This window comes from Salvia miltiorrhiza, chromosome 6 (genome assembly GCF_028751815.1).
Source record: "Salvia miltiorrhiza cultivar Shanhuang (shh) chromosome 6, IMPLAD_Smil_shh, whole genome shotgun sequence".
Classification (NCBI taxonomy): domain Eukaryota; kingdom Viridiplantae; phylum Streptophyta; class Magnoliopsida; order Lamiales; family Lamiaceae; genus Salvia; species Salvia miltiorrhiza.
In genome coordinates, this window is record NC_080392.1 from 8,204,711 (window position 1) to 8,230,390 (window position 25,680).

The window sequence follows — 25,680 nt, forward strand, 5'->3', positions numbered from 1 at the left end:
TTAAGCAAGTAAAATTCTCATTAACACTACCCCTATAAATTTACTTCTCTCTCCACTTACACCTACTTTAACAACTTTCTTAAAACCCGTGCCGAGTCCCAAATGGGACTCTTTTTCATGGACGGAGGGAGTACTATTATTTAAACGGGGGTGCAAGGCAACAGGCACCAGTGACCAGCCAGTCAGCCACCATGGAAAGTCAGGTGGGACCATTGTGCGGTCGCCCACTTCGATTCCTTTTTTAGTATGAGAAATTTTAATGTGCAAATCCACAATTTTACCCGTTTACATAGTTGATTTAAATCGACTCTAAATGCATAAATTATGTTTAATGAGTTTAAAGAAAAATCCCATTTAGGTTAAAAAGAATCTGCCGTTCTGGATAATTATTTTCTTTTGTTTGGGTAAATGATTCACATCTTCCCAGCAATTTTTCTTATTCTTCAATTTCCTTTAGCCTTTGTTTTTGTTCTCTTTAGAAGAATTAAAAACACTATTACGGATGCTTTAGCATTAGTCAATCGTCTTATTTTATCGGTGTCCCATCAAAATATTGTAAGAAATATATATAGTTATAGTCGGGGATGGATGCAGAAAAAATCTCTAGTGAAGGCTATATGTTTTAAATTTTGAGTTTAATATTTCAAAATGACAATTTTCTTACGATTTGATTTGGTAATTGAGGTTATTGTATAATAATGCACATAAAATCTATATATCTATATATAATATAAAAGATGAGTTTTTTATCTTCAATTTTTCTCTCTCCATATAATTTGTGCCTCCATATTTTTTATCTTATTTTTTCTTTTTTTGTTTCAATTCTTTTCGAAAAATCATTAATTTCGATTTATGAAAAAAATACTAAATATGCTTGTTAACTAAAAAATTATGAAAATATCTTTAATTTATGTAAAAATTATAACAAAAATAATTTTGAAATGAATAAGTTATTAATATTATTTAAAGTGTCAAAATTAATTTTTGTTCGCTCTCATTATCTCTAATGTTGAACATCGTAGTACATTTTTTTCATTTTGTTTCCGTTTATTGGTGAAAAAATAAGTAGATGTCATTTTTTCCTTTCAAAAAATTTACATGATTGTTTAATTATAACTAATTTAAATCTTTTTAAATTACAATAGTTTTTAAGATTAAGATTACATTTAAATATTTTTAAATTACAATTGTTTAATAATTTTAAGACTAAAATGCCATGTATGTGGTCAGATACTGTTTCCGTGGTTAAATAAATCAGAAACAATTAAAAGTTTAAATAATTTATATGCAAAAATTTTTGTTAGAGATTAAAATCAAAATATGCCCAAAATTTACTATTTCACAAATATTTTGTTAGAGATTAAAATCAAAATATACTCAAAAGTTGTGATTTTATAAGTCATTAACTCTTATTAAAACAATATTTCAACAGAAAGAAAAAAGAAGTCCCCTCTCTTCCCAAGCCCTCCTTTGTCTCTATTATGTCCCACGCTCACGCCATCTACAAAATGCTTCATTTCACTTGTGAAGTCGCATACAAATGCATAGGGATGTCAATCTAGCTCGAAATTTGTGAGCTGACCTGATTAACCCGTCATTCGAGAGGGTTAGGGTTGAATATTTTCAATCCAATAAAAGTTACAATCCGATTAACCCGTAACAGAATAGCTCGACACCCGATAGGGTCGGCCAGACTAACCCGATGGGCTAGCCCGAAACCCGAATACTTAATATTAATGTCACAGCCCACTATCCCAATGACGGGTTAACCGGGGTTATGACTTGGGGTGAACAATAAAAAAACGGAAATTAAAGTGGATTTACTAAGTAACCAACATTAATAACAAACTAGTGGTATATATATATAACCACTTGGGTAATTCACAAATGAGTCTGCCATAACGACTAGACCCCAACTGAAAGTTAATTAAAATGAAGTAGTAATAAGTTCAAGTAGAAATGATAAATAAGTCAGAGTGTTTGCAGCGAAAAAACGTGTGAGTTATGCATATGGAGATGCATACTCAAGGTTTCATTACATAAACATCAAAAGGGAAATCCGCTCAACACCGATCCATTCCATCGCCTGCTCAACCTGCACATTTAGAAATACATGCAGGGCTGAGTATAAAAATACTCAGTGACATAAGCCGAAAATACAACATGCATACATATATAAATTGAACTGCCAACAGTAACACACAGGGGTTTTCTTGAATGACCTGCGCTTACTAAAACATTTCATTCATTTTCATAAAGGTGGATGCGCATCCCATTTTCAGTCTATATGATCCATATCTGTCCTTTCTGTCACGCGCCGGGAAGGAGGCCTCCTTACCACGGACGCCAAGACCGGTCGCAAGCGACTCGCGGTCTCCATGAGTGTACACGTTAACCCTAGCTAGCGACCTTTGTCTAGCATAGGATCCCAATTGGATTTCCTTTAAAGTTGGCGAACCAACACAGATAGGATACATATAAAAACATAAACATTTTTGGCAGTCAATCATTTCATAAACATTTCATTTCATTTCATGAACATTTCATTTTCATTTCATAAGAGTCATTTATCATTTGGACATAATAATAAACTGAAATTAACAGTTAAAATCATCTCATGCATATATTCGTATAAGAGGCCTACGACACGCAGGGGATCTCTATATACGTATAGTAAAAGTAATGCCCACCTCAATTGTTCTTAAAGCTGGCGTGGAGTCGTTTCTTCTTCGGCTTCACTTTCTGTCGCCCGGACCTTCATTGATGAAGAGTCGATAAGTTCGTGAAGAAATTGTCATAAGACAAAGTCTAATTCTACGTGCCTAGGGTATCTTTTAATGTTTTAGGGTTCTAGCATCCATAATTCGTTACATTAAAGACAGTCAAAAATCAATCATACCTCGTCTAATCTCATTCAAACACATAGGCAACACAAACACATAAGGCACATAAGAATCACAATCAAACATCATCAAAACATGCTCTGTTTTTACACTGACTCAACTTCAAAATTTAATCTGTTCTGACTCCGACATCTCCTGGACTCGAGACTCATACTGAAAGAAAGATCTTCGAGTCTAGTTTCATATAAAAAAAAAGTAGAGTCGAAAACTCCAAGTGGTTTGAGAGATATGACGTTTTTACCACGATCTACCATGTTCGGCAGTTTTGAACAATCGAAAACTTGGATTTTTGAAAAATAGTAAACATTGTCAAACTGGGCTCAACTTTGGTGGATATCTAGCTAACACAATAAGGTTAATACCATAAAAATTTGGAAATCTAGATCACACAGGAAGCTACTGAAATGAATGACTCTTTCCTCTGTTCTCTGAAATTCTCGGTAGTAATGTGCAGTTTAGGTTTTGCATTTTAAAGAAGTATCAAACGAAGTTGGAATGGCTTGAAATTTTACCAGGGTACTCAAGACTCATGTAGGGACTTGCTATAAAAGTTTCAAAGCTATTAGACATCGACAAACCGTCGATCACAGTAGGTCAGTAGGCCTACGAAATTCATATTTATAAGTCCTTAAAAAAATAATTTATATAAATCAAGAAATAAGAGTTTAATCCCAAAAATATTCATTAAAAGTCCATCATAATTTAAATAAAAGAACGGACCTCATTTAAAATAAATAGTCCCAAACTCGTTACGCACATATACTAAATCTTTCATGAAACATCCTTTAAAATAAACTTTGATACATAGAAAATAATTCAACAACTTGAGCTCTTAAGAGGTTGTTTTGCAACAGACATCAAATCTGCCTCGGATCTCCAAATGAGGCTCCAAAAGACATTCTGGAAACTAGACATTTCAAGGATCATTCTCCAATTTGAATCGAATGAAAAAAAAATTCAAACGAGCAAGATATGCCCTCTCAAAGATGGGTATTTAACAAGCAAAAATCTGAAAATTTCAGATTTCCAGATTACAACCAAGTCAGTGGGCTTTCTTTAAAAATTCATATCTCCCTTTACAAAACTCCACTGGGAACCCCAAGGGTCAATCTGGAAACTAGGGAGAGATCATAACACTCTACAGTTGGATTTACTCCAAGAACATTCATGGTTTAGAAGATATGACTGTCTAAAGTTCAGTGCACAAAAAGAGTTCAAGTTTGGCAGATTTAGAACATAAATCGGAAAAACCACTTTAGGCTTCACCAAAAATTCTAAAACTGAACAAGTAAGTTCCCAACATGTCAGTGAATATTCCGTAGAAAGATAGGCTTGAGAATCAAAGATTTAAGTCAGCCTTTGCCACCTCAAAGTCGTAGGTTTGTAAAATCTACTGGATGGTACAAGGAATAAGAACTAGATTTCAAGAATTTATACCGGTTGTTTCCCTTACTCAAAAATGGTGAGACCGATGTCAAAAGAAAGATACGGGAGTCTAGAGTGACATATTCAAGTTTCAAAGGTTTTCCCCGATTGAAACTTTACTTATGGCCTCCCAACGATTGTTTACCAAAAATGTATTCCAGATGGGCAGTGATGTTTACAAATTCATAAATAAATCATATGAGCTCCAAACCTTCTGAAATTTTACCAAAGTATAGAAAACATATGATAGATGATACACAATTAATTTGGGAATTTTTGGGAACCGTTTGGATGGCTGGAATCGCCTTGCAAAAAACTGCCGAGCAGTGTGCATATGGCAGATTCGCTGCCTTACCTCATGCACGGTTTTTCACCCAATAAACTCTACCAAAATAATCATCCAAAATTATAAAACATATCCTCACATAATATAGCACACAAATGTGTAAAAATCCATGGCCATAAAGCATTTTCAGTTGAGAAAAAGCAAAGAAAAACTCACCCTCGAAGCACAACCTTCACTCTATAGTTTTCCCACACTCTCCCTTGCTTTGCTACTTCTCTTGGGGCTTCAAAGGCTTCTATGGAGTGTGATAATGGTGGGAGAAAAGTTGTGAGAGTGGGAGAAAGAATGTAGTGGTGGGGGAAAAGGAGTAGTGTGGTGGAGAGGTAGGAGTAGTGGTAGGGAAAAAGATTAGTGGTAGGGAAAAGAAAATATTAGTGATGGTAGGGAAAAAGATTAGTGGTAGGGAAAAGAAAATATTAGTGGAGGATAATGGGGTGTTACATTAAGTAAATATAAAAATGTGGTGTAGTAATAACCCATGTGTAAGAAAAAAAAATATATGTAAGACTAATCATCAATTAATAAAATGCTAGAGCATAAAACTCTTGTGATCAAAATTAGAATAAATAGCACTAACATTAGTGCACTCTCTCAATTTATAAATACATCATAGGAAAATAATTTGAGAAAAATATTGATGGAAAATTTTTATAACTCATCATTCCTAAATTTCTTGGTAAAAATAAATAAATACATATTTTTTTTTTCGATTTGAAAACTCAAAATAAATCTTTGAGCTCCATCATTCTCTTAATGGACTCAAAATATATTTTGAGTGCATCATCCGTTGAAATAAAAATAAAAATAAATTATCACGTTTGTAATCATCAAATTCACATAAGTCCGTATTTTATTAATGGATGCTGAACCCTAATTACCATAAGAAATCCTTAAATCAATAATTAAAAGTCTATAATCCTTAATAAAAAGTCGGGGCATTACAATTAAATATTTAGATATAAAAATAAAAAAATGACAAAATATTATAACGTCTCATCATTTCACTTTTTAGTATTTTTGAGATGCTTTGATTCTATGAATTCAAACTATTATTGGATATTTTATTATTTTTTCATTAACAAAGTTGAACATTTTATTGTTACCAATTTATTTTATATGCTATGTAATCTTGATGTTTTTTTCAATATCTTATATTTTTGCATTTCATGTCTGCTATATAATTTATATCTTTGATTTCTATGTATATTTTATACATTATACATTAGATCATTAAAAATAACAAAAATACAAATGATTATTTTATTTTTACGCATTTAAGTCGACTAGCCCGATGGGCTAGCCCAAAACCCGAACGTTTAGGGTTAGGGTTGAAAATTTATAACCCGATAAAATCTTCAGTCCGATTAGTCCGCACCCGATTAATCCAAAATCCGATAGAGCTGGCCCGATATTCGGTGGGCTGTCTCGATTGACATCCAATGTAAAATGTTGCACAAATAATCTAATATGAAATAAATACAATTTTTTTTTGCAGTATGAAATAAATACAAGCTTAGATTTTAGCCGTCAAGACTACAGTAATGTGCTGGTGATCATCGTGGTGAGCATAGTTGATTTGACTTGTTATAATGGTAGTATTTCATTTGCAAGAGTAGATTAAGAGGGTGTTTGACAGAGTTTCTTTAAAATAGTCTATAAGTTGTTTAAAAACTTATAAATTCATTCAAAGTGTTTAATAAAATAAGCTTTTAAAAAATTTATAAATTGTAAAGATAAGCTCTAAGAGCTTATAAACTCTCCAAAAAATGAGTTTCTCTACTTCAACGTATTTTCTCATTATCTTATAAGCAATACTCATTTATAAAAATAATTCATCTAAGAATTTTTATTTTCATCATATATCATTCTAATTTTATTTTTATTCGATCTTTTTTCACTAACTAAAATTTTTCTCTCTAGCTTATAAGCTCAATTACACAAACACTTTATTAACCTATAAACTCTTAAAAAATTATATTTTATAAACTCTTGAAACATTTTATAAGCTCATTAAACATTTTATGAGTTTTTTTAGAATAAGCTTAGTCAAACACTATCTAAAGGCACATGTTGACCATTAGGGACTTCTCTACTTAGTTACATTACATGAAGCTCGACGTATATACCGATTGTTTGTCCGAAGCGCTGACTTCACGCCTAATTACAACCTCCAAATCATTTCTTAATATGAGGCTACTATATGAAATACAGCATAAAATGAAATAAAGCATGTTCAGATCATTATAGAATTTCGCCAGGAATTCGTTTTGATGAGATTAGCTAAAAATAAAATCTCATTGACCACACGTGTTGCACGTTTCTTTCAGAGATTTATCCTTTTCCTATTCTTTCTTCCTTTTTAGATTAACTAAAAACATAATCTGATATGAGACGAACTTAAATTACACAAGTTAAAATTACAGAAATATTATTTAGAATGTCTAAAAAATTTCAATAACATTCAACCAGTGAAACTCTAGCATCATAGTTTTACAATGCATACATAATTTATTGTTCATTCATATTTTGGTGATGACGCGGTCACTTTTCTAGTGATAGACTATTAATTTTTGTTCAAGTACCACAACTTATGTATTTTTACTTAACATCTTGGTTAATATCATTTCAGTGAAAAGAAATATCCCTATTTTTTCAATCAAAAAACAGACACACTGCACACATAAACATAACTTTAGTTATGAATTTCTTACTATTGCATATCCTGTGTGGCCCTGCTTTTGTGGAGTCAGGTGGAATATGTGGTTGGTCTTTGTGATGTAAAACCATTTTTCATTTGTATGCACCATGTTGTGCATACTCTTGAACTTTAATGTCATGCAAATTATGTCAAACTCTATTTGCTCAAGTAAGAAACTAAGAACCATAACCCTAACAATTTATTGGGACAGTTAAATTGGGTTTAATAGCACTTATATGAACTTTGATCAAGTCTTGAGTAATTCATCTATCCATTGTGCTTTTGTTGCAGTCTATACATGTTGCTAGTCTTATAATTATTCTTCTTTTGTGCAATTTCAAATATCACCTCTAAACCGATTTAAACTCTCTTTCTTTGTTGCCTTTGATTTTTTTTTTTTTTTTGCTTTTCATGTTGATGCACTGACCTGATTCTTGTCCTTTTTATTGCATACAGTACAAAACGAGTGAGCAATAGAGCTGGGACAACAACTGAACTTCGTCATGACTGCCTTTTGAGTGCCTCGAACTAGTTTGCCATTATTGTTGTTTTGAAATATAAATAGAACTATAGAATGTCTTACTTGTGTTATGAGGTTTTCTTCAAGACTTTTAGTCATTGTATTCTTTTTTTTGTAAAGAAGTATGTGAATTATGGTTGTATTTATAGACAAGTATTCCTCATTTTAGTGGGAAATTTGAATCAATCCAAATATTTTAGCTTCAAATTTAAGTCTCCGCCTATTTAAAATTTGTGCCCCTTAGAGCACTCCCAGCAGAAATCCCAAAATTATGCTCTTATATTCCTCCCTAAAGCTTCCTTATTTAATTTTAGGATCTCGATTTTATAAATACATACACCATATTTCCTATTTTCTACATAAAAACAATAATTATGTGTGGCCCTACTAATTATAAGCTTAAAATAAATTTAGGGTGGGTGTAAATTTAAGATTGAATTTAGGTAGGTGTAAAATTTTTTGTGGGCCCCATCTAATTTAGGGGATCTGCTGGATGCATTTTTTTTTTTATCTCATTTTCAATTGTTTTAGCCTAAATTTAGAGTTAGTGATGCATTTAGGTGATCTGCTGAGAGTGCTCTTAGTTAGCTTGAATTTATTCCTCCGCCTCTAAAATTTGCGTGCCAACTTAAGTTTCAATTGAATTGATTGAATTGATTAAATTTAAGTTAAAGACTTAGAGGGTGTTTGGCTGAGCTTATAAGCTCCTCAAAACAGCTTATAAGCTGTTTAGGAGCTTATAATCTCCTTCAAAGTGTTTGGCAAAATAAGCTCTTAAACAACTTATAAGCTTCAAGAGCTTATAAGCTCCCTAAAAAATAAGTTCCTTTACCCCAACTTATTTTTTTTATAATCTTATATGCAACAATCATTTTACAAATATTTTTCAACTATAATTTATTATTTTCATTATATATCATTCAAGTTCATTTTTCTTCGATTTTCTTTCTCTAACAAAAAATTATCTCTTTAGCTTATAAGCTCAATTATCCAAACACTTTGACATCTTATAAGCTCTTGAAACATTTTATAAGCTCCAAGAGCTTATAAGCTCTTTAAAATAAGCTTAGTCAAACACCCTCTTAATATCAATTGCCGCCTCTAAAATTTGAGTACCAACTTAAGTTTCAATTTAATTGAAATGTTGAATTGATTAAATTTATGTTAAAGACTTAATATTAATTGAATTAAAGTATGCCGTCCTAGTTTTAGAAGAGCTAATTAATTGAATTTTAAGTTAAAGTCAAAAATGACAATTATTCAACGTACTAAAAATCAAGTGACTTAACTAAATAGAAATAAAATAAACTTAATTAAATGCAGCAAACACTAATACATTTTTCTCTTTAATTTAACTCCAATACATTTTTCTCTTTAATTTAATTCTCCCAACTCGTTTTGAAAAGTTTTATGTTTTCTTTTTATAACTCCAATACAATTAATTTTCTCTTTAATTTAAGTTGTATGTTTCTTTTAAAAAAATTATGAAATATATTTATTATATAATCAAATAAACAATCTACTATGAAAAAATTACCTGTAAATAAACGAAATTGAACTCAAAACCTTTCACAAAAAAAGTACTTTGAATGCCTCAATTTTGCCAATTGAGTTAGACATCATTCATAAATTTTATGTTTTTATTATCGGAACGATTTTTTTAAAGGAAGCTACGAGATGATGAATCATGAAATACAGTAAAAAATGAAATCAAGCATATCCAGATCACTATAGAATTTGGCGAGCAATTCGTTTTGATTAGATTAACTAAAAATAAAATGTGACTGGCCACACGTGCTGCACGTTTCCTTCCTTTTTCCTTTTCTCCTTTCTTTTTATACTTAATTTTAATTGGAAGAAATAGACCTAGACCAATCTATTTGTATTTTACACCATTGAATTACCCCAAGGTCCCCATCACAGACACTAACCGTTAATAAATATGTTGACACATTCGAAAGAATCGAAGCCCCTTCACCACCGCTCTCCTCCCCTTCCATTCCAACAACATGGCCACCGCTCAACTCTTGAACCCCTCCTCCCCCCTCCACCACAACCGCCGCAGCCTCAAAGCATGCACCTCCACGCCTCCAATCACCACACTCCCTCCACTCCCGCCGCCAATCCCCGCCGCCAAATTCTCCGCCAAGTACGTCCCCTTCACCTCCATCTCCGGCAACACCCCCACCAGCGAGTCCTACTCCCTGGACGAAGTCATCTACCGCAGCCGCGACGGCGGTCTCCTCGACGTCCAGCACGACATGGATGCCCTCCGCCGCTTCGACGGCCACTACTGGCGCTCCCTCTTCGACTCCCGCGTCGGCACCACGCGCTGGCCCCACGGCTCCGGCGTCTGGTCGAAGAAGGAGTGGGTCCTCCCCGGCATCGACGATGGCGACATCGTCTCCGCCTTCGAAGGCAACTCCAACCTCTTCTGGGCCGAGCGCTTCGGCAAGCAATTCTTGAACATGAAGGATTTGTGGGTCAAACACTGCGGCATCAGCCACACCGGCAGCTTCAAAGATTTAGGCATGACCGTGCTGGTCAGCCAGGTCAACCGCCTCCGCAAATTGGATAGCCGCTCCCTCGCAGGAGTCGGCTGCGCCTCCACCGGCGACACCTCCGCCGCGCTCTCCGCCTACTGCGCCGCCGCGGGGATCCCCTCCATCGTCTTCCTCCCGGCCAACAAGATCTCCATGGCGCAGCTGGTGCAGCCAATCGCCAACGGCGCCTTCGTGCTCAGCATCGACACCGATTTCGACGGCTGCATGAAATTAATCAGAGAAATCACCAGGGAGCTGCCGATTTATCTAGCCAATTCGTTGAACAGCCTCCGATTGGAAGGGCAGAAGACGGCGGCGATCGAAATTCTGCAGCAATTCGACTGGGAAGTTCCCGATTGGGTGATCGTCCCCGGCGGGAATTTGGGGAACATATACGCATTCTACAAAGGATTCAAAATGTGCAAGGAATTAGGGCTAGTTGACCGCATTCCACGCCTCGTCTGCGCGCAGGCGCGGAATGCGAATCCGCTCTACCGCTACTACGCCTCGGGGTGGAGGGAGTTCGCTGCGGTGAAGGCGGAGACGACGTTTGCCTCCGCCATTCAGATAGGGGATCCGGTCTCCATCGACAGGGCGGTGCACGCGCTGCGGAGCTGCGAGGGGATCGTGGAGGAGGCGGCGGAGGAGGAGCTGATGGACGCCATGGCGCTGGCGGACTCCACCGGGATGTTCGTCTGCCCGCACACCGGCGTCGCGCTGGCGGCGCTGATGAAGCTGCGGAGGAACGGGACGATCGCGGCGGGGGATCGAGCGGTGGTGGTGAGCACGGCGCATGGATTGAAGTTTACGCAGGCGAAGATTGATTATCATTCCGGCCGGATTCCGGAGATGGCGTGCCGACATGCGAATCGGCCGGTAACAGTGAAGGCAGATTTTGGAGCGGTGATGGATCAGCTCAACAAGTTCTTGTCTCAGAGCAGATGATCACACGTGCCCAATATTGCTGCTGTCTAATTTGCCACGTTTTAAAATCGTGGTTTTTTTAAGAAAATAAATTACTACTCCTCTGCATTCGGATATTACAAATTACTATTCGGATATTACAAATCGTGGAGTAGTACTATTTCTCAAGAGTTTTGAATTTGTGCTTTAGATTTGAGTTGGGACGCCTCTGCATTCGGATATTACAAATTACTATGTATAGTATCATAAAGGTCGCATGTAGAAATTTGGTTTTGTGAATTTGGGAGCAATTTGTATGTTATTTGACGAGGAACTGATATTGATGAAGAGTGGTGGGGGTGGGGGTGGGGGTGGGGTATATATGTAATTTCAGGATAGATAATGATGGAGACAAGTTCGTCAATGAAAAACCAGTGATCAGGGCTCTGCTTGTCATCCTCATTTTTATTTTAGATATGGCAATTCAGAACATACAAATTTCAGAAAAAAGATACTCATGCTATATAAAATAGAAAAGGCAACTAAGAACATATTCTCCAGTAATGCCGACTATAAATAGGATGGTGGAGTCGTGGAAATGATATTTGAATCGAAATTCATATTTGAAAATATATTTATAGTAATTTTTTTAGTTGAATAAATTTGTTACTTTATTTATACTAGTATAAATACTCATGAAATGGTCGACCTAATACACGATGGGTGAGATTTGGAACAAAATGCATATATGCACTAAGAAGAATTATTGTTTTAGTTGAAATTATTGATATCATTTCCACAAGTGTAAGTATTCAAGAAACAGTATGGTTTTGTCGTTAAACAATGACGACGGACAATCACGGACATCATATTCAGAAGGAAAAATTGATACATTTATCAAAAGGAGAAGGGAAATTTACGTGTAAATACACCAACTATGGAGAAATTCCATTTTTAACACCATCTTAGGAAAATCCAATAAAATACATGAACTTAGAGTTCTGTCCATTTTTGATACGCCAGCTTTTCTCTAATAAGAATTCTGCCCCTATTATTAACCAAAATATCACAAAAACCCAAAATGTTTCTTTTCAGTTCAATAAAATCCTTATGAGTATTCTAAAATTATAATGTCTAAAAACAAATTATCAGGCCCAACATGCTTCCGTACAACTTCAAAATAAATCTTAATTAAACCAACATTATATCTTTGTCGACTGGTCTTCTTCAGGAATCAGTCTTGTTGCGTTTTACGGCTCGTCTGCCCACTTGGCACGCACCAACCACACACTCGCAAGAGATGGTTGCAACCTTCCTCTTTCACTAAGTGCCGACTCAATACTTTGTTGGAAAAATAAAGAAAATATTTTTACTCAACCGGAATAGTTGGACAAAAACTAAGCGTTTATAGAGGAATTATATAATAATTAATTTATTTCATAAAATACTCCCCAAAGGAGGAGACAACTTGTTTTAGCTACTCATAGTAGCCAATACTTGTGTACATAAAATAAAAAAGAAACTAAACTAAAATGAAAAACTTTGAAAACAAAATTAAAAATTACAAAGATAATTTCTAGAGAGAGGAAGTGGTGTGTGAAAATGTTGTGATTTTCGGATGCTCCTTCTTCTCTCCAGCACTTGGGGTTTTATAGAGGTTTGATACCCTCTATTATTGCTTGGTAGTTGGCCTCGGATTCTTTCTTCGTGGCCAGCTTGCTTGAAATTGACAGCCACCTTCTTTTGTTGGCCATTATTGCCGACACTTGTTGGTATTGTCAAATATGCTGGTCCCTTGCTTTATCGCTTTGTGATAATGCTGGTAGGGGCCGACTGCTTTTCTTTCCACTCACTTTTGTCCTGGAGCGCTGAGTGGTCCTCCTGTCATTCCACCCACCTTTGTCGTTTTTGTGGGTGCGATCCTTGCTGTGAATCACATGATTCACTTTGCTTTGTCGGCCACCTTACTTTTTTGGTGCCCGAGGGGTCCTTCCCTTTGGAGTCTGATGCTTGTCGTGTTCATCAGACCGGAACCTCCTTCTGTCAGGTTTCGGGAAGAAACCTTTACCGAACTCTGGCTCCTTCTGCGACGAACATTGATCGCAGATTTTCCCGATCCATTGGCCCAGATGAGCCATGTTACAGAATTTGCGACGAGTTTCTTTGCTCCCCGCAATCTTGTTGTCCCATATCGTTTGCCTCTTTTTCTCGAAAGATTTTTCGGCAAACTCGGTTGTTGTTCCTGTCATCGTGTTGACCAGGAACGTTCCCAGATCTGAACTCTGAAAGAATTTAAACCTGGACTTCATTTTGTCCATCTCTGTGAGACAGACCCAAAGACCCCATGCTCGTCTCGTGGAGATTTGATCCTCCGTAAATGTTGAGGCGATTGGGACTTGAAAATCAGGAACTTTGATCCGGTTCAAGGCTCCTGTATCTGGTCTCCGAAGCTTAATGAAATGAAAAGCTTCATAGACTCCTTTTCCGACGGGTTCTGGTGCTGCACTAAAGAAGTAGAGTTCCAGAACATCTCCTCGTTTAAGGGACTCGTTGTTCTCCCAGGCTTCAAACACCGTTCTCTGGATCCATTTTGGTAGACCCTTGATTTCGTTGAAGGCTGGAGCAGTGGTATAAACTGAGGCCAAAGCCCCAAACTCATACCATTCCTTGATGTGATTTGGATTGGCTCCCGGAGTTGTCCAAATCCTAGGGTATCTCCCTGCAACATCAACCCGGCAATTTCCCGGATTAATGCCCTTTCTCGTGATGAGTTTCTCCCACCTGTCTTGATACATCTGCCAAGAAGGAGAAATATCAATAAAATTAGTATCAACCTTAACTTGGCCTGTCATGGGCCTAAGATTGATCTCTTCATCTTTTACCCCAGATGTGGAGGGTTGACATGTTGATTCAGGGTGTGACCCCTTAACAACATCTTTTCCTCGAGCGTCCGGCTGTAAAGCCATTCTCTCAGGACTTGTGCTAGGGGTACTTGAATCCCCTGCTACAGGTAATCCGCCCTGTACGGAAAGCATTGCTTTAGCCCGGTTTTCACGGACAACGCGCAAGAGCGGCTTGCTGAGTACTTCCTGAAGATTGAACATCTTCATGAAGCAATCATCGATTTGGTTGGATACTTGGGCTTCGTCAGCCGCTTGTATCTTTCCAGCTTGTTTAGTGTGTAGTACACACTTCTGCCATTCTTGTTGTAGCAGCTCTAGACTTGCAAAGAGCTGCCCCTGTATTGCCTCGATGGCCTCCACTTCAGGGAGCTCCATCCCTTGTAAGGAAATCTGCAAGAACATTCTGATCAGATTTCAAAACGACAATATCATAATCATAATATTGACATTCGGCTTGCCATCTAAGCAATCTAGATTTTTCAGGCTTAGATTCAATCTTTTTTGTTAAGAAAGCTTTAACGTTAGTGTTATCTACTTTCAAAACAAATTTCTTAGCAAGTAAGAAAAGCGGCCATTTTTTAAACGCCTTTCGCACTGCAAAGAATTCCTTTTCGTTGATGTGCCATCGCACAGCTTCGTCGTCGGAGAAAAGACCGCTACAGTATCTGCAAGGTTCTTCTCCATAAGGGGTGATCTTTGTAAGCACTGCTGCCCACCAGAAATCACTCGCGTCAGTGTAGAGGACCAAGTCATCCTCGTCTTGTGGTATTGAAAGTTTCGGGAGATTTTTACAAATCTCTTTTAACTTCTTCATACCCTCCCGATGCTCCTCTTTCCATATGAATGGAACATCTTTCTTCAGTAATGGACTGAAGACTTTCCGGTACTCTGCAAGATTTTTGATAAACATTCCTGCAAAGTTAACAACTCCGAGAAAACTTTGGAGCTGCTTCTTTTCATTGAGATCTTCTGGAAAATTCTGGACCTTTTCCACAATATGTTCTTGTAGAATGATTCCAGATTCATCGATCTCGATTCCCAGAAACTCCATCTTCTGGGTGGCTATGACTGCCTTCTTTGCTGACAGCACTAGTCCTTCTTGTTGGCAAACATCCGCAAAGATCTCCAGATGCTTGACATGTTCATGAATGTTTTTTGATGCAATAAGGATGTCATCAATATAAACAAACATAAACGAAGAATAATCTTTGAAGAGATTATCCATCTTTCTTTGGAATATCTGAGGCGCGTTGGCTAACCCCATTGGCATGACATTCCACACATAATGTCCCTGTGGAGTTGAGAAGGCTGTGAACTTCTTACTCCCTTCCTCCATGCGAATCTGGTAGAAACCTGATTTGCAGTCGAACTTTGAGAATACCTTTGCACTTCTGATGCAGTTGATAAGGTGTTCTCTACTTGGGATGAAATATCCGTCAAACTCACGAATGTCATTAATCCCTTTGTAATTAATGACCAGTCTTGGTTTTCCTCGCTTGATCTCCCCATGATTTCTCACCAAAAATCCAGGACTGCTGTAGGGTGATCTTCCTTCTTCAATCAATTTCAAATCAAGGTGTTCCTTGATTATACTCATCATATCCTGTTGATCTTGAGGATTCATCAGGATAGGTTTAAACCTTACGAACTCATACTCCTTTCCAGTTTTAACTTTCAGGGTAGCCTTGAGCTGGTTCTTGTCCCACCATGCCAAAGGATCCTCATGATAACACTTCTGAATCCTCCTTTTGACGTCGGCGATGGACATCTGTTCTTCTTCCTTGATATCTTGGTGTGATATCAGGGATACTTTGAGGATTTGAGTTTCTTCCTCAGAGAGATTTGGAAATCCCTCAGTTCTGCATTTGAGCAAAACTTCTCCGAATCTCCTTTGATCCTTCATTTGGGGTCTCCGGAGTCTGCCATCATCACCACGCTTGCTGCGAAAGTTGATTGGCATCGAACGATGAAAAGCTCCTTTGAGCCTTTGTACAATGATCTTGTGGTCACAGTTGGTTGTGAACACTAGCCTCCTGGCCTCATTGTCTTGTATGTAACGCTTGAAGCTTTGCAGAAAATTATTTTCGAATAATATATCTGCTCCGGTATCATGGAAATAAATTGGTGGAGTTTTGACCTTGTACCAAGGTGTCTGTCCTGCTCCGCCTATCAATATTTCCGTTTGTTTTACTCCTTTTGATAAGAGTAAAATCTTCTTGGAGAAATCCCTTCCTGCAATTCGAGGTAGATCTTCTTCCACTTCTGTTGGAAAGACTCCTCGTTTTGCTGTACAGATTCCTGCTCCTGAATCAACGTAAGCAGCAAAATATTCTGCCTTGAATTTCTCGTATAACATCCCTACAGAGATGTATATCGAGAATGGACTTGTCATTGGATCATTACTCTTTGGCGTCCAATGGTAATCTCCATTCCTCCTGCTTTCCATGACCATGGTTTATATTTGTCAAGGAAATTTCGTCCTAAAATCAGGACATCTGCTTCTTGTCCGGCTTGGCCTTCGGTCTGAATTTCAAAACCTCCAACCTCCAAAGTTCCGATGTATCGGTTGTCGCCTGGATTCGCCAGATAATACAACATACTGCAGGGAAACTTGTTTTCCATGCTTGTTGTATTAATTCTTGTAGAAACCTGTCTCCATCCTTCGGGGCATTTGAATTTGACCCTCATGTCTGGGACTAGCGTTTCCTGAATTGTCCTTCTCTCGTATGACTGAGAGGAGCTTCTTGTAATAGGCCCTGAGGTTAGCCTATTACCTTGGAATGATAGCCTTGGTGCTCCCAGTCTGATACTCTGGGTATGGCTAAGCACTGGTTTATCTCCAACATCGATGTCGATTTCCCTGTTCCGGGGAATTTCAACTCGGTTTGGAGGGGCTGCCTTGGCGACCTCCTTGAATATTTCTGGAATTTCAATAAATTCTTTTCCCAGAAATAACTCCGTATGATGGGAATTTGATAAGGCATACGAGACTTGATAAGTCAGTGAGTATGGCCTGTTTCCATCTGTCATGTACTCCTTCTTTTTGTAGTCCTGGTAGAGAGTCAGGGCTCGGCTGAAGGATGAATCTTGCAGATTATAAGCGATTTGCGGGTAGAATTCGGTTATAATCTTCTTGGCATAGATATTGCCTGAAAAAGCTCCAATAACTGATTCTCTGGCATCTCTAACTCTTTTGTCGCAGAGTGCGACATCAATTGGTTGGTCTGTCCCTGGTAAAAGGGAAGATTTGAGTACCAATTGAATTGCTCCAATATGAATCCATTTCATCGTACTTGCGACTTCTGGTTTCATTTTCTTGAGATCCTTCCTAATATCTTCGGCCGGAACCAGCTGGATTTCAACCTGGTTACTTGTGATCTCAATTGGAAGTGCCATTTCTTGGCTTGTGACGCCAAAATAGACATGATGCTTCCTCTTGGTTGGAATCAAGCTATTTAAAACTCGATTCAATCTTCCATTAGAAAACCCTTGGTAAGTTTGAACCTCTTCGGTTTCCTTCTTGAGTTTTTTCACGAGCTGCTTCACCACTTCTTTTTGTGGAATCAGGAAATGGCTAGTAAATCCATTCTGATCCTCCTGCTGGGTGTGGTGAACCTCGTGCTCTTCTTTAGTCTGACTCGGCTCCGGTTGATCCATCGGACATCTCCGAATCTTCAGAACTAAAGATTTCCTCTTGCTCATATATACTCTCATCAGATGATATATTTTCGAATTGATACACGGGTATCAAATCCTGGTGGTAGATGGCGTCTTCGATATCCGGTGTGGATTCGAATTTCCTCATCTTGTTGTCTGGGCAATTTGTAGAGATATGCCCCTTTGCACCGCACGTCCAGCAGTTGCAATCCTTGAAACTTTCATTTGTTTTGGCTTGAGTGCGCCTGAAAGTTTTTCTCGCCGGGATTCTCTTTTGATTTGAGAATCGGTTTCTGGATGGTCCGCTCCGTTGGCCTGACTTGTAGGAGCGAGCCTTCTGTCTCGTCCACATAGTTCTTGGCTTCCAAGAACTTCTTCTGGACTTTCTTTCATAGGGTTGATACCTATGTTTCTTTCGGCTCCTCTTTTGATACAGCAACTCAGCACCAATCTCTGTTGGAAGATCAATGTTGTCGCACATCAATGGGGATTTCTTGTTGAGTCTCCTCAATCTCTTGAGATTCCTCTGTTCCGCTGCCTTCTGGCACCATTCGGACAGCTTCTTGTGGACATAAGACATCCTCCTTGAAGCACTATCGAGGGGATATTTTCCGGGTGAAACATACTCCTTGATGAGCATTTCTCTCCATGGACTTGGAAACTTTGGGAAAAAGAGGTCCATGGCCGTCTGATCTTCCACTTCCCCCATATGAACATATAGGGTATAAAGGCGTAGAAATTCATCGAGAGCTTTTGGCTCCAGCACCATCAATCTCAGATTGTGAAGTGCCTGTTGATATTTCTTGCGCTTCTCCTCTGCGGATCCTTCGAAAAAACCCATTCCCAAGAAATGGATTTTAATCTGCTTAGTAATCTCCTTGATGATGTCATACATGGAGGTGCTACTAAACATTTCTTCCCTTACTGGAATCTCAAGTTTGTCCCAGTATTGTTTTGCCATGCCTGCCAAACTAGCTTCGAAGACTCTGGCAAATTCCTTTTTGTCGTAATCAATTGTAGCAATTACGACTTTCAATGATGAAGCCCATTCGTCGATGAGACCCTCCCATTCTTTGAAGCTGGCTTCGTCAAGATTGAGGATCAATCCATATGGATGGACTGGTTCCAGTGTGACCTTTCCAACCGGAGTATTCTGCATCTGAGGCCTCCGTCGTCGGGTTCGTTGGAACTGGCTTGCATCGTCTTGGGCTGACCCTTTTCCTGACGATTCTTCTCCTTGAGGCTCAATTTTAGGGCCCTCATCTCCTTGGTTCATCTTTAGATCAACCATATTGAGGTTAGCAAAAGATTCTGCTAACTCTTGTAAATCTTCTAATCCGATTCTGTCAAGGCTATTCATGATATTTGCCTTTCATGATTCGGATTATGTCCTCTGGCTGCAACTCCTTGGGTTTTGCATCGAATAGAGATGTAGACGTCGGGTCTTTGGACCATTGATTCCGAATTTTTCCGGAACATGGTTTTCGCCTTTCGATCTCCTCCATTCTTCTCTGGATATCACGCAAGAGGGTTAATATTTCCTCTTGTTTGAGTGTTATTCTGCTTATCTCCATCGGTAGTTCATACAGCTTGTTGCCGTAATATTCCACCGTTTTCTGAATCTCCCGCAAGTTGACGTTGTTGGAAGAGTCTGGCTCGATCTTGTGGTAGCTCGGATAAGCTACTCCCGCCTTGTCTTTTTGTTCCATCAATCGTGTGACTGATGGGCCTCGTCTCTGGTTCGTTCAATCGCCGTTCTGGTGGCGGCGAGTCCCATGAGGTGCTCATGGTAGAATTGGATACTCGTAATAATATCACGAATAATCTCGACATCTTCTCCTCGTCGTACGTTGGTAACGAGGGCTCGATTGTTCCAGTTGAGTCCGTCTAATAGACGGGTAATTTCGCTCTCCAAATGTTGGAGAGTGTTCCTGTATGGTACACATCTCGGACACTCGTCCGGATCCATAAACTTTTGATGGAGTCTCCTCCCACATGGGTTAATAATAAAATAAACTAAAAATTATATAATTCCTCTATAAAAACCCGCTCTGATACCATTTTATACAAGGATCTTTTTGTTTATCTTTTTGCTTGAAAGTACGTGGCATTGTCTCACAGTCCAGACCCAGATTATAAAATAATCTATCGGGCACGAGGAAAGTTTCCAGCCGATATACCATTCAAGCTATAATTAGAAGAAACATCATAAGGAAATAAAGTTTTTGGGCTAGGATATCCCAAATTAAAACATAAATGGGTCTTTGTGTAATTAGTTTCAAAAAGGGGTCATTTTTCGAATTTTGAAACATTGAGCCGTGTCAAATTTGGACAAGATTGGAAGTTGGTGTATTAAATTGGAAAATCCTAAGTTTTGCGTTAAATTTGGATTTTGATCAAAGTTGGTGTTTTTACATGTAATTATCCCAAAGGAGAATAATATCTTTTCAGGTGATGGTGATGGCAGGCACGCACAAATTACATTAGATGGGAGTGAAATTGAGTTAGAAATACAACCACGATGAAAATGAAATGAAATTAATGAAATATAGAATTTTTATATTTGGTATTTACAAAAAATGAATGAATAATAAAATAAAATTAACATAATAACAATAATAATAATAATAATAATAATAATAATAATAATAATAATAATAATAATAATAATAATAATATTTCTTTCGAAATAACTGTGTAGGAAGAAGAGGCATGAGTTTTTAAGATAAAAATGTTTAATGTATTGAAAGTTGTGAAAAAAATGTTATAATTAATACACCACCCCTCTCACAAAAACACGAATATTTGGAAGTGACACGAATTTTAAGAAATATTAGATAAAAGTGTATTGTGAGTATAAAAGAGATCACACTTTATAAAAATTAGAGTTAAAAAGTAAATGGATTATGGTGGAGTAGTGTGTACAGAAATAGAAATGTTCATGTTTTTGTGAGACGACCCAAAATGACAAAATGCTCATGATTTTATGAAACGGAGGGAGTATTGAAAGTGATGAAAATGTGTGTTATAACTAATATTGAGAGTAGTTAAAATGTGAAAAGTAAGATTAAATATAGTATTATTAGTGGTGAAAAAAATATTATAATTAATATTGATCTAAAAGTTGGTCTCCTATGAGAGAGAATTCAACATGTTGGTTCAGGTCAAACCAACACCTATTTTGGCCTTTTTTTTTTCTTCACCCTCGTGCGTTCCCAAAAAATATGGGAGATAGATTCCGCAGCGCTAAGGCAAATGGGGAAAACATTAGGCGCAATGAGCCCTTGACGAATCAAACAATCCATGGTAAGCAGCCTACCATGAATGAGCCGCCAACAAACTAAGGAACGGCGAACTCGGATCGCCGCATCCCAAAGCCACAAGCCCCAAGAAACTCTAGGATATCGATGGCAAGTATTGGCGAAAGCCAGTGCCGACGTGACGTCTCTGCGAAGGGAATGCTTCTAGAGCCGGGTATCCATGGCATTATCAAGAGGGAGAATGATAATATCGCAAACGATATCAAGAAAGTTCACCACAAAGTTTTCAGAGAAGTATCAGCAATCGTCAAAAAAATAATCAGCGACCGACTGAGTGAGAAATCTATGAATATAAGAAGGAATCAAAAGCCGATCACACAGTCTATAGCCAAGCCAATCGTCAATCCAAAAGAAAGTGGATCTACCATCCCCAACCGCCTAGTAGGATTTTCTACAAGGTCTCATGCTTCAACCCAAGCCATATATAGAAGAGTTCGCCACGATTTTCTTAGCATAGCCAAAATCCGTCAAATATCTCGACCGTAACAACTTATGAGAAAAAGAACTCCCTTTAATCATATTCCAAGCTAACTTCATACGGTAGTTCTTGTTCATCAAAGAGAAAGAACGGATCCCCAGGCCCCCTTCTTCCTTAATAGCACATTAGCGATTCCACTTAACATCACACGACGATTTCTGGTCGGTCTTGCCAGTCCAAATAAAATTCCTGCATTTACGATCCAGCTTATGAAGAAGAGACTTTGGCCAATGAAAAATCATCATAGTGTGAATGATTGAGCTCTGTATAACCGACTTGACCAGACAAAGGCGTCCAGCCATAGAAAGATGCATGCCCATCTAGAAATTTTTTGCACAATACGATCTTTGATTCTCATGAAATGAGAGGCACGAGGCCTGCCCACAAAAAGTGGCGCTCCTAAATAAGTCGCCTGATCACCGCCCTAAGTGAAACCCATAATATGATTAATGTCGCGCTTCATAGGGGTGGTCACTCCTTTTGCAAAGTAAATGCGAGACTTTTCCAAGCTGCAAACCTGCCCAGATAAAGCATTAATATTTTTTATGTAAATACTGAATTTAAAATGTAAAAGTTATATTTATTTAAAGATTAAACTTAAAAATAAATTTAAATCCATTTTTAATTCTTATTTATTTTCATTTTTTTTTCTCTCTATGTTTTCTTACTTATAAAAATAAATATAAAAACGTTTCCTTACATTGTAAAAATGAAAATGCTTGTCTGTATATATTTGGGAAGACTGGGATGCACATTAATTAAATAATACCCCACCCCCCATGTTTTTCTTTTCCCTTCTAAAAATGATATTTTTTTCACAAGAGTATTATTAAATTCATGTGCGTCTATACATGGTGCATACTCACATTTGTACACGTGCAATGCACGTTTTTATATTTATGAAAATAAATAAGAATTAAAAGTAAATTTATAACTTTAAAAAAAAAAAAAATCTTTAAGTAACTATCACATTTTAAATTCAATATTTACATAAAATAACTCAAACATCAATTTTCCTCTAAATGAGTCATCAGTCGATCTACATTATCTCACCCTTCGATCCTTAAACTTGAATTGGTTGGAGCAATATCTCCTTACATAGTGTGGACTACAAATGCCCACGATCTAAATACGAATTGTTCAAAATACTTAAATCCCAAATCTATTAGTGAAGCATCTCTAAGATATTCCACTAATAATCAATAATGATAAGAAATTAATAGTAATATTCTTCCAATTGCTGTCTTGTTTTCTTTTTTATCATTTTCCTTTTTTTCATGGTATAATGATTCCCACAAGTTAATAGTGGGTGGCATAAGAGTACTTTTTTTTAGCTTTTGAGCACACGACTATGGCTATAAATTTGGGTATTCGCGGGACAAAATCGTCCGAAATCCCCACCCTCACTCGTCCCACCAACATGTTGCGGGTATCCACTGCGGGTATGAGGGTATTCTCATTTCCCGCAAGTTCTTGATTATTTTTAATTTTGCGTGTTTTTTTTTTCGTTGGAGGGTATTTTGTTCCGTCGGAGGGTATTCTTGTCCCGCAATGTGCGGGTACCCTCTTTACCCGCAAGTATTTTCAACAAAACTCCCGTTTAATTTTCAAATCGCGACTGTCTCTCTGTACTGAGTAGTGAATTGACTAGGGCTTAGGGAGTTATTTTCATATTTCCTAAAAATTAATTAATAATTATAAAAATTACATGCGGGTATGCAGGTACCCGCGGGTACCCCGAAGGTACCCGATACCCTCAGTTTTTGAGAAAATAATACCCGCACCTGACCCTCTTCCTTGATTTTGCGGGTATCGTGTACCCGATACCCGCGCCAGTATCGGGGCGGGTGAGGGTATACCCGATACCCGCAACCTGAATTTACACCCCTACATACAACGGTATTATTAAATAAATAAGAGTATGTCACTTTCTGTCCCATCGTTTTAGCGAATTTTCAAAAATATTTCAACCTAATGATAATATCAAAACGACACCCAACCTATCACAAAAATATCATTCGTATCCTATTAAAAAATTTCGACTATCGAAAATTGACGTGGATAGCCCGAGTTCCAACATGGCATATATACGTGAAATTATATATCTAGTTGAAAAAATGTTTTAATATGCCTCTAAAAAAAAGAGAATGACGTAGTAATGCCTCCTTCCTAAAATTTGAAATCTGAAGTCTCAAATCGCAACAACATCTGAAATCCCATTGTCTGAAATCTAGATTCTCAACTCGTAAGAACTCACTCCCAATCTCAACTCCTGAAGTCGACGTCTACTGAAATCGCGGTGACGTATGGAATCACTGGGGTTGTCTCGAATCACACTGGCGATTTGAATCGCGAAGGCTGAAATTGCGGCCAAAACTACAATCAAAGCCCTAACCCAACTTTCCGATAGGTTTTTTGCACCTTTTTTTTTTTTTCCTGAAATTGTTGGTTTAAATTGCGGAAGAATGAGATTTTCGAATCGAAGTTTCTGTCCCATAGTTTTTAACATTCAACACCAACATTCAATTCCATCCCACAGTTTCTGCCTCAATTCGCGTTTCATATTTAAATAATATTCCCATATTTTATTTTATTCTGCAGATATAATAATATGGCTTCACTTATGATAACTCTTAGATTGTGGCATGGATTACCTACTCGATTTCATGTGTGTGAAACTAGGGCTGCAGAGAGGCCATTGAAAAACATTTAAAGAGAGAAGAACGTCTAGGCCAAACGACGACGTGTTGTTCTATTTTTGTTAAGTCATATAAACATGTTTTGTCCAGCTAGATATATAATTCCATGTAGATATGCCATGTTGGAATTCCGGCTATCCACGTCAATTTTCGATAGTCGGAAAATTTTAATAGGACATGAAGGATATTGTTATGATAAGTTGGGTATCGCTTTAGTATTATCGTTAAGTTGAGACATTTTTGAGAGTTCGCTAAAACGATGGAATAAAAAGTGACCTTTACCCAATAAATAATTATTAAAACAAAATACAAAACACAAAATGAAATGTCAAAATTGCACAAATATTCGAAGCTGTCATTTGACTCATCTCATAAGAATACGACATTTATTTTTTATGGAACGTGATCTATCAAATCACCTCATGTCGTCGTCGTCGTCTTCTTCTTCTTCTTCTTCCATTTCTATCTTTAGAATTGGTTTATGCATTTATTAATAGCCGATGAAGCAAGTCAGAGCTTTGATATAGCTTCATCTATATACTTAATGCAAAGTTATCAAATTGAAGCTCATATCACAGCTTTTTAAGTCACGGTTTTAGGAATGTTATGTTAAACTTGAATGGAAGAAAATAAACAACAAATAAAATAAAAATAAGCAATCAATCAATCAATCAAATAAATGGTATGTAGAACTTGAAAGAAAAACAAAAATAAAAAAATGAAAAACATAAATAAATAAATTGTATGCTAAACATGAAAGAAAAACAAAAATAAATAAAACTGCTCTAAACAATCAAATAAATGGTATGTTAAACTTGAAAGAAATAAAAAATGAAAAACTAAAATAAATAAATAATATGAATAAACAAGCAAATAAAATAAAAATAAATAAATAAATAAAAATGATCTAAACAATGAAATAATGGTATGTTAAACTTGAAAGAAAAACAAAAATTAATAATGAAAAGCTAAAATAAATAAAAAAACTAAAATAAATAAATAATATGAATAAACAAGCAAATAAAATAAAAATAAATAAATAAAAATGATCTAAACAATGAAATAAATGGTATGTTAAACTTGAAAGAAAAACAAAAATTAATAATGAAAAGCTAAAATAAATAAAAAAATGCGGTGAGCGTGGATCGAACACGCGACCTTCAGATCTTCAGTCTGACGCTCTCCCAACTGAGCTATCCCCGCTTGATATTTAATTTCTTATAACGCTATATATAACAATACATCGGATAAAAAGGCCCACTAAATATTTATTCCTTTACAAAAA

At 37.1% G+C, this 25,680-nt stretch overlaps 1 protein-coding gene, 1 long non-coding RNA gene and 1 other non-coding gene across 3 annotated transcripts; 1 reads left to right on the forward strand and 2 right to left on the reverse strand.

The window, feature by feature from the left end:
• Positions 1–1,837: 1,837 nt before the first annotated feature.
• Positions 1,838–5,176, reverse strand: LOC130988402 (uncharacterized). Its single transcript, XR_009090083.1, has 3 exons — positions 4,831–5,176; positions 2,691–2,755; positions 1,838–2,095 (listed from the first exon to the last, which is right to left on the reverse strand). It is a non-coding gene; the product is annotated as an uncharacterized LOC130988402 (long non-coding RNA).
• A 4,589-nt stretch (positions 5,177–9,765) lies between these two features.
• On the forward strand, positions 9,766–11,672 carry LOC130988401 (threonine synthase 1, chloroplastic-like). The gene has a single exon (XM_057912225.1). It carries the CDS (start codon positions 9,902–9,904, stop codon positions 11,378–11,380), a length of 1,479 nt encoding a protein of 492 aa, XP_057768208.1. The 5' UTR covers positions 9,766–9,901; the 3' UTR covers positions 11,381–11,672.
• A 13,853-nt stretch (positions 11,673–25,525) lies between these two features.
• TRNAF-GAA (transfer RNA phenylalanine (anticodon GAA)) lies at positions 25,526–25,598 on the reverse strand. The gene has a single exon. It is a non-coding gene; the product is annotated as a tRNA-Phe (tRNA).
• Positions 25,599–25,680: the final 82 nt, after the last annotated feature.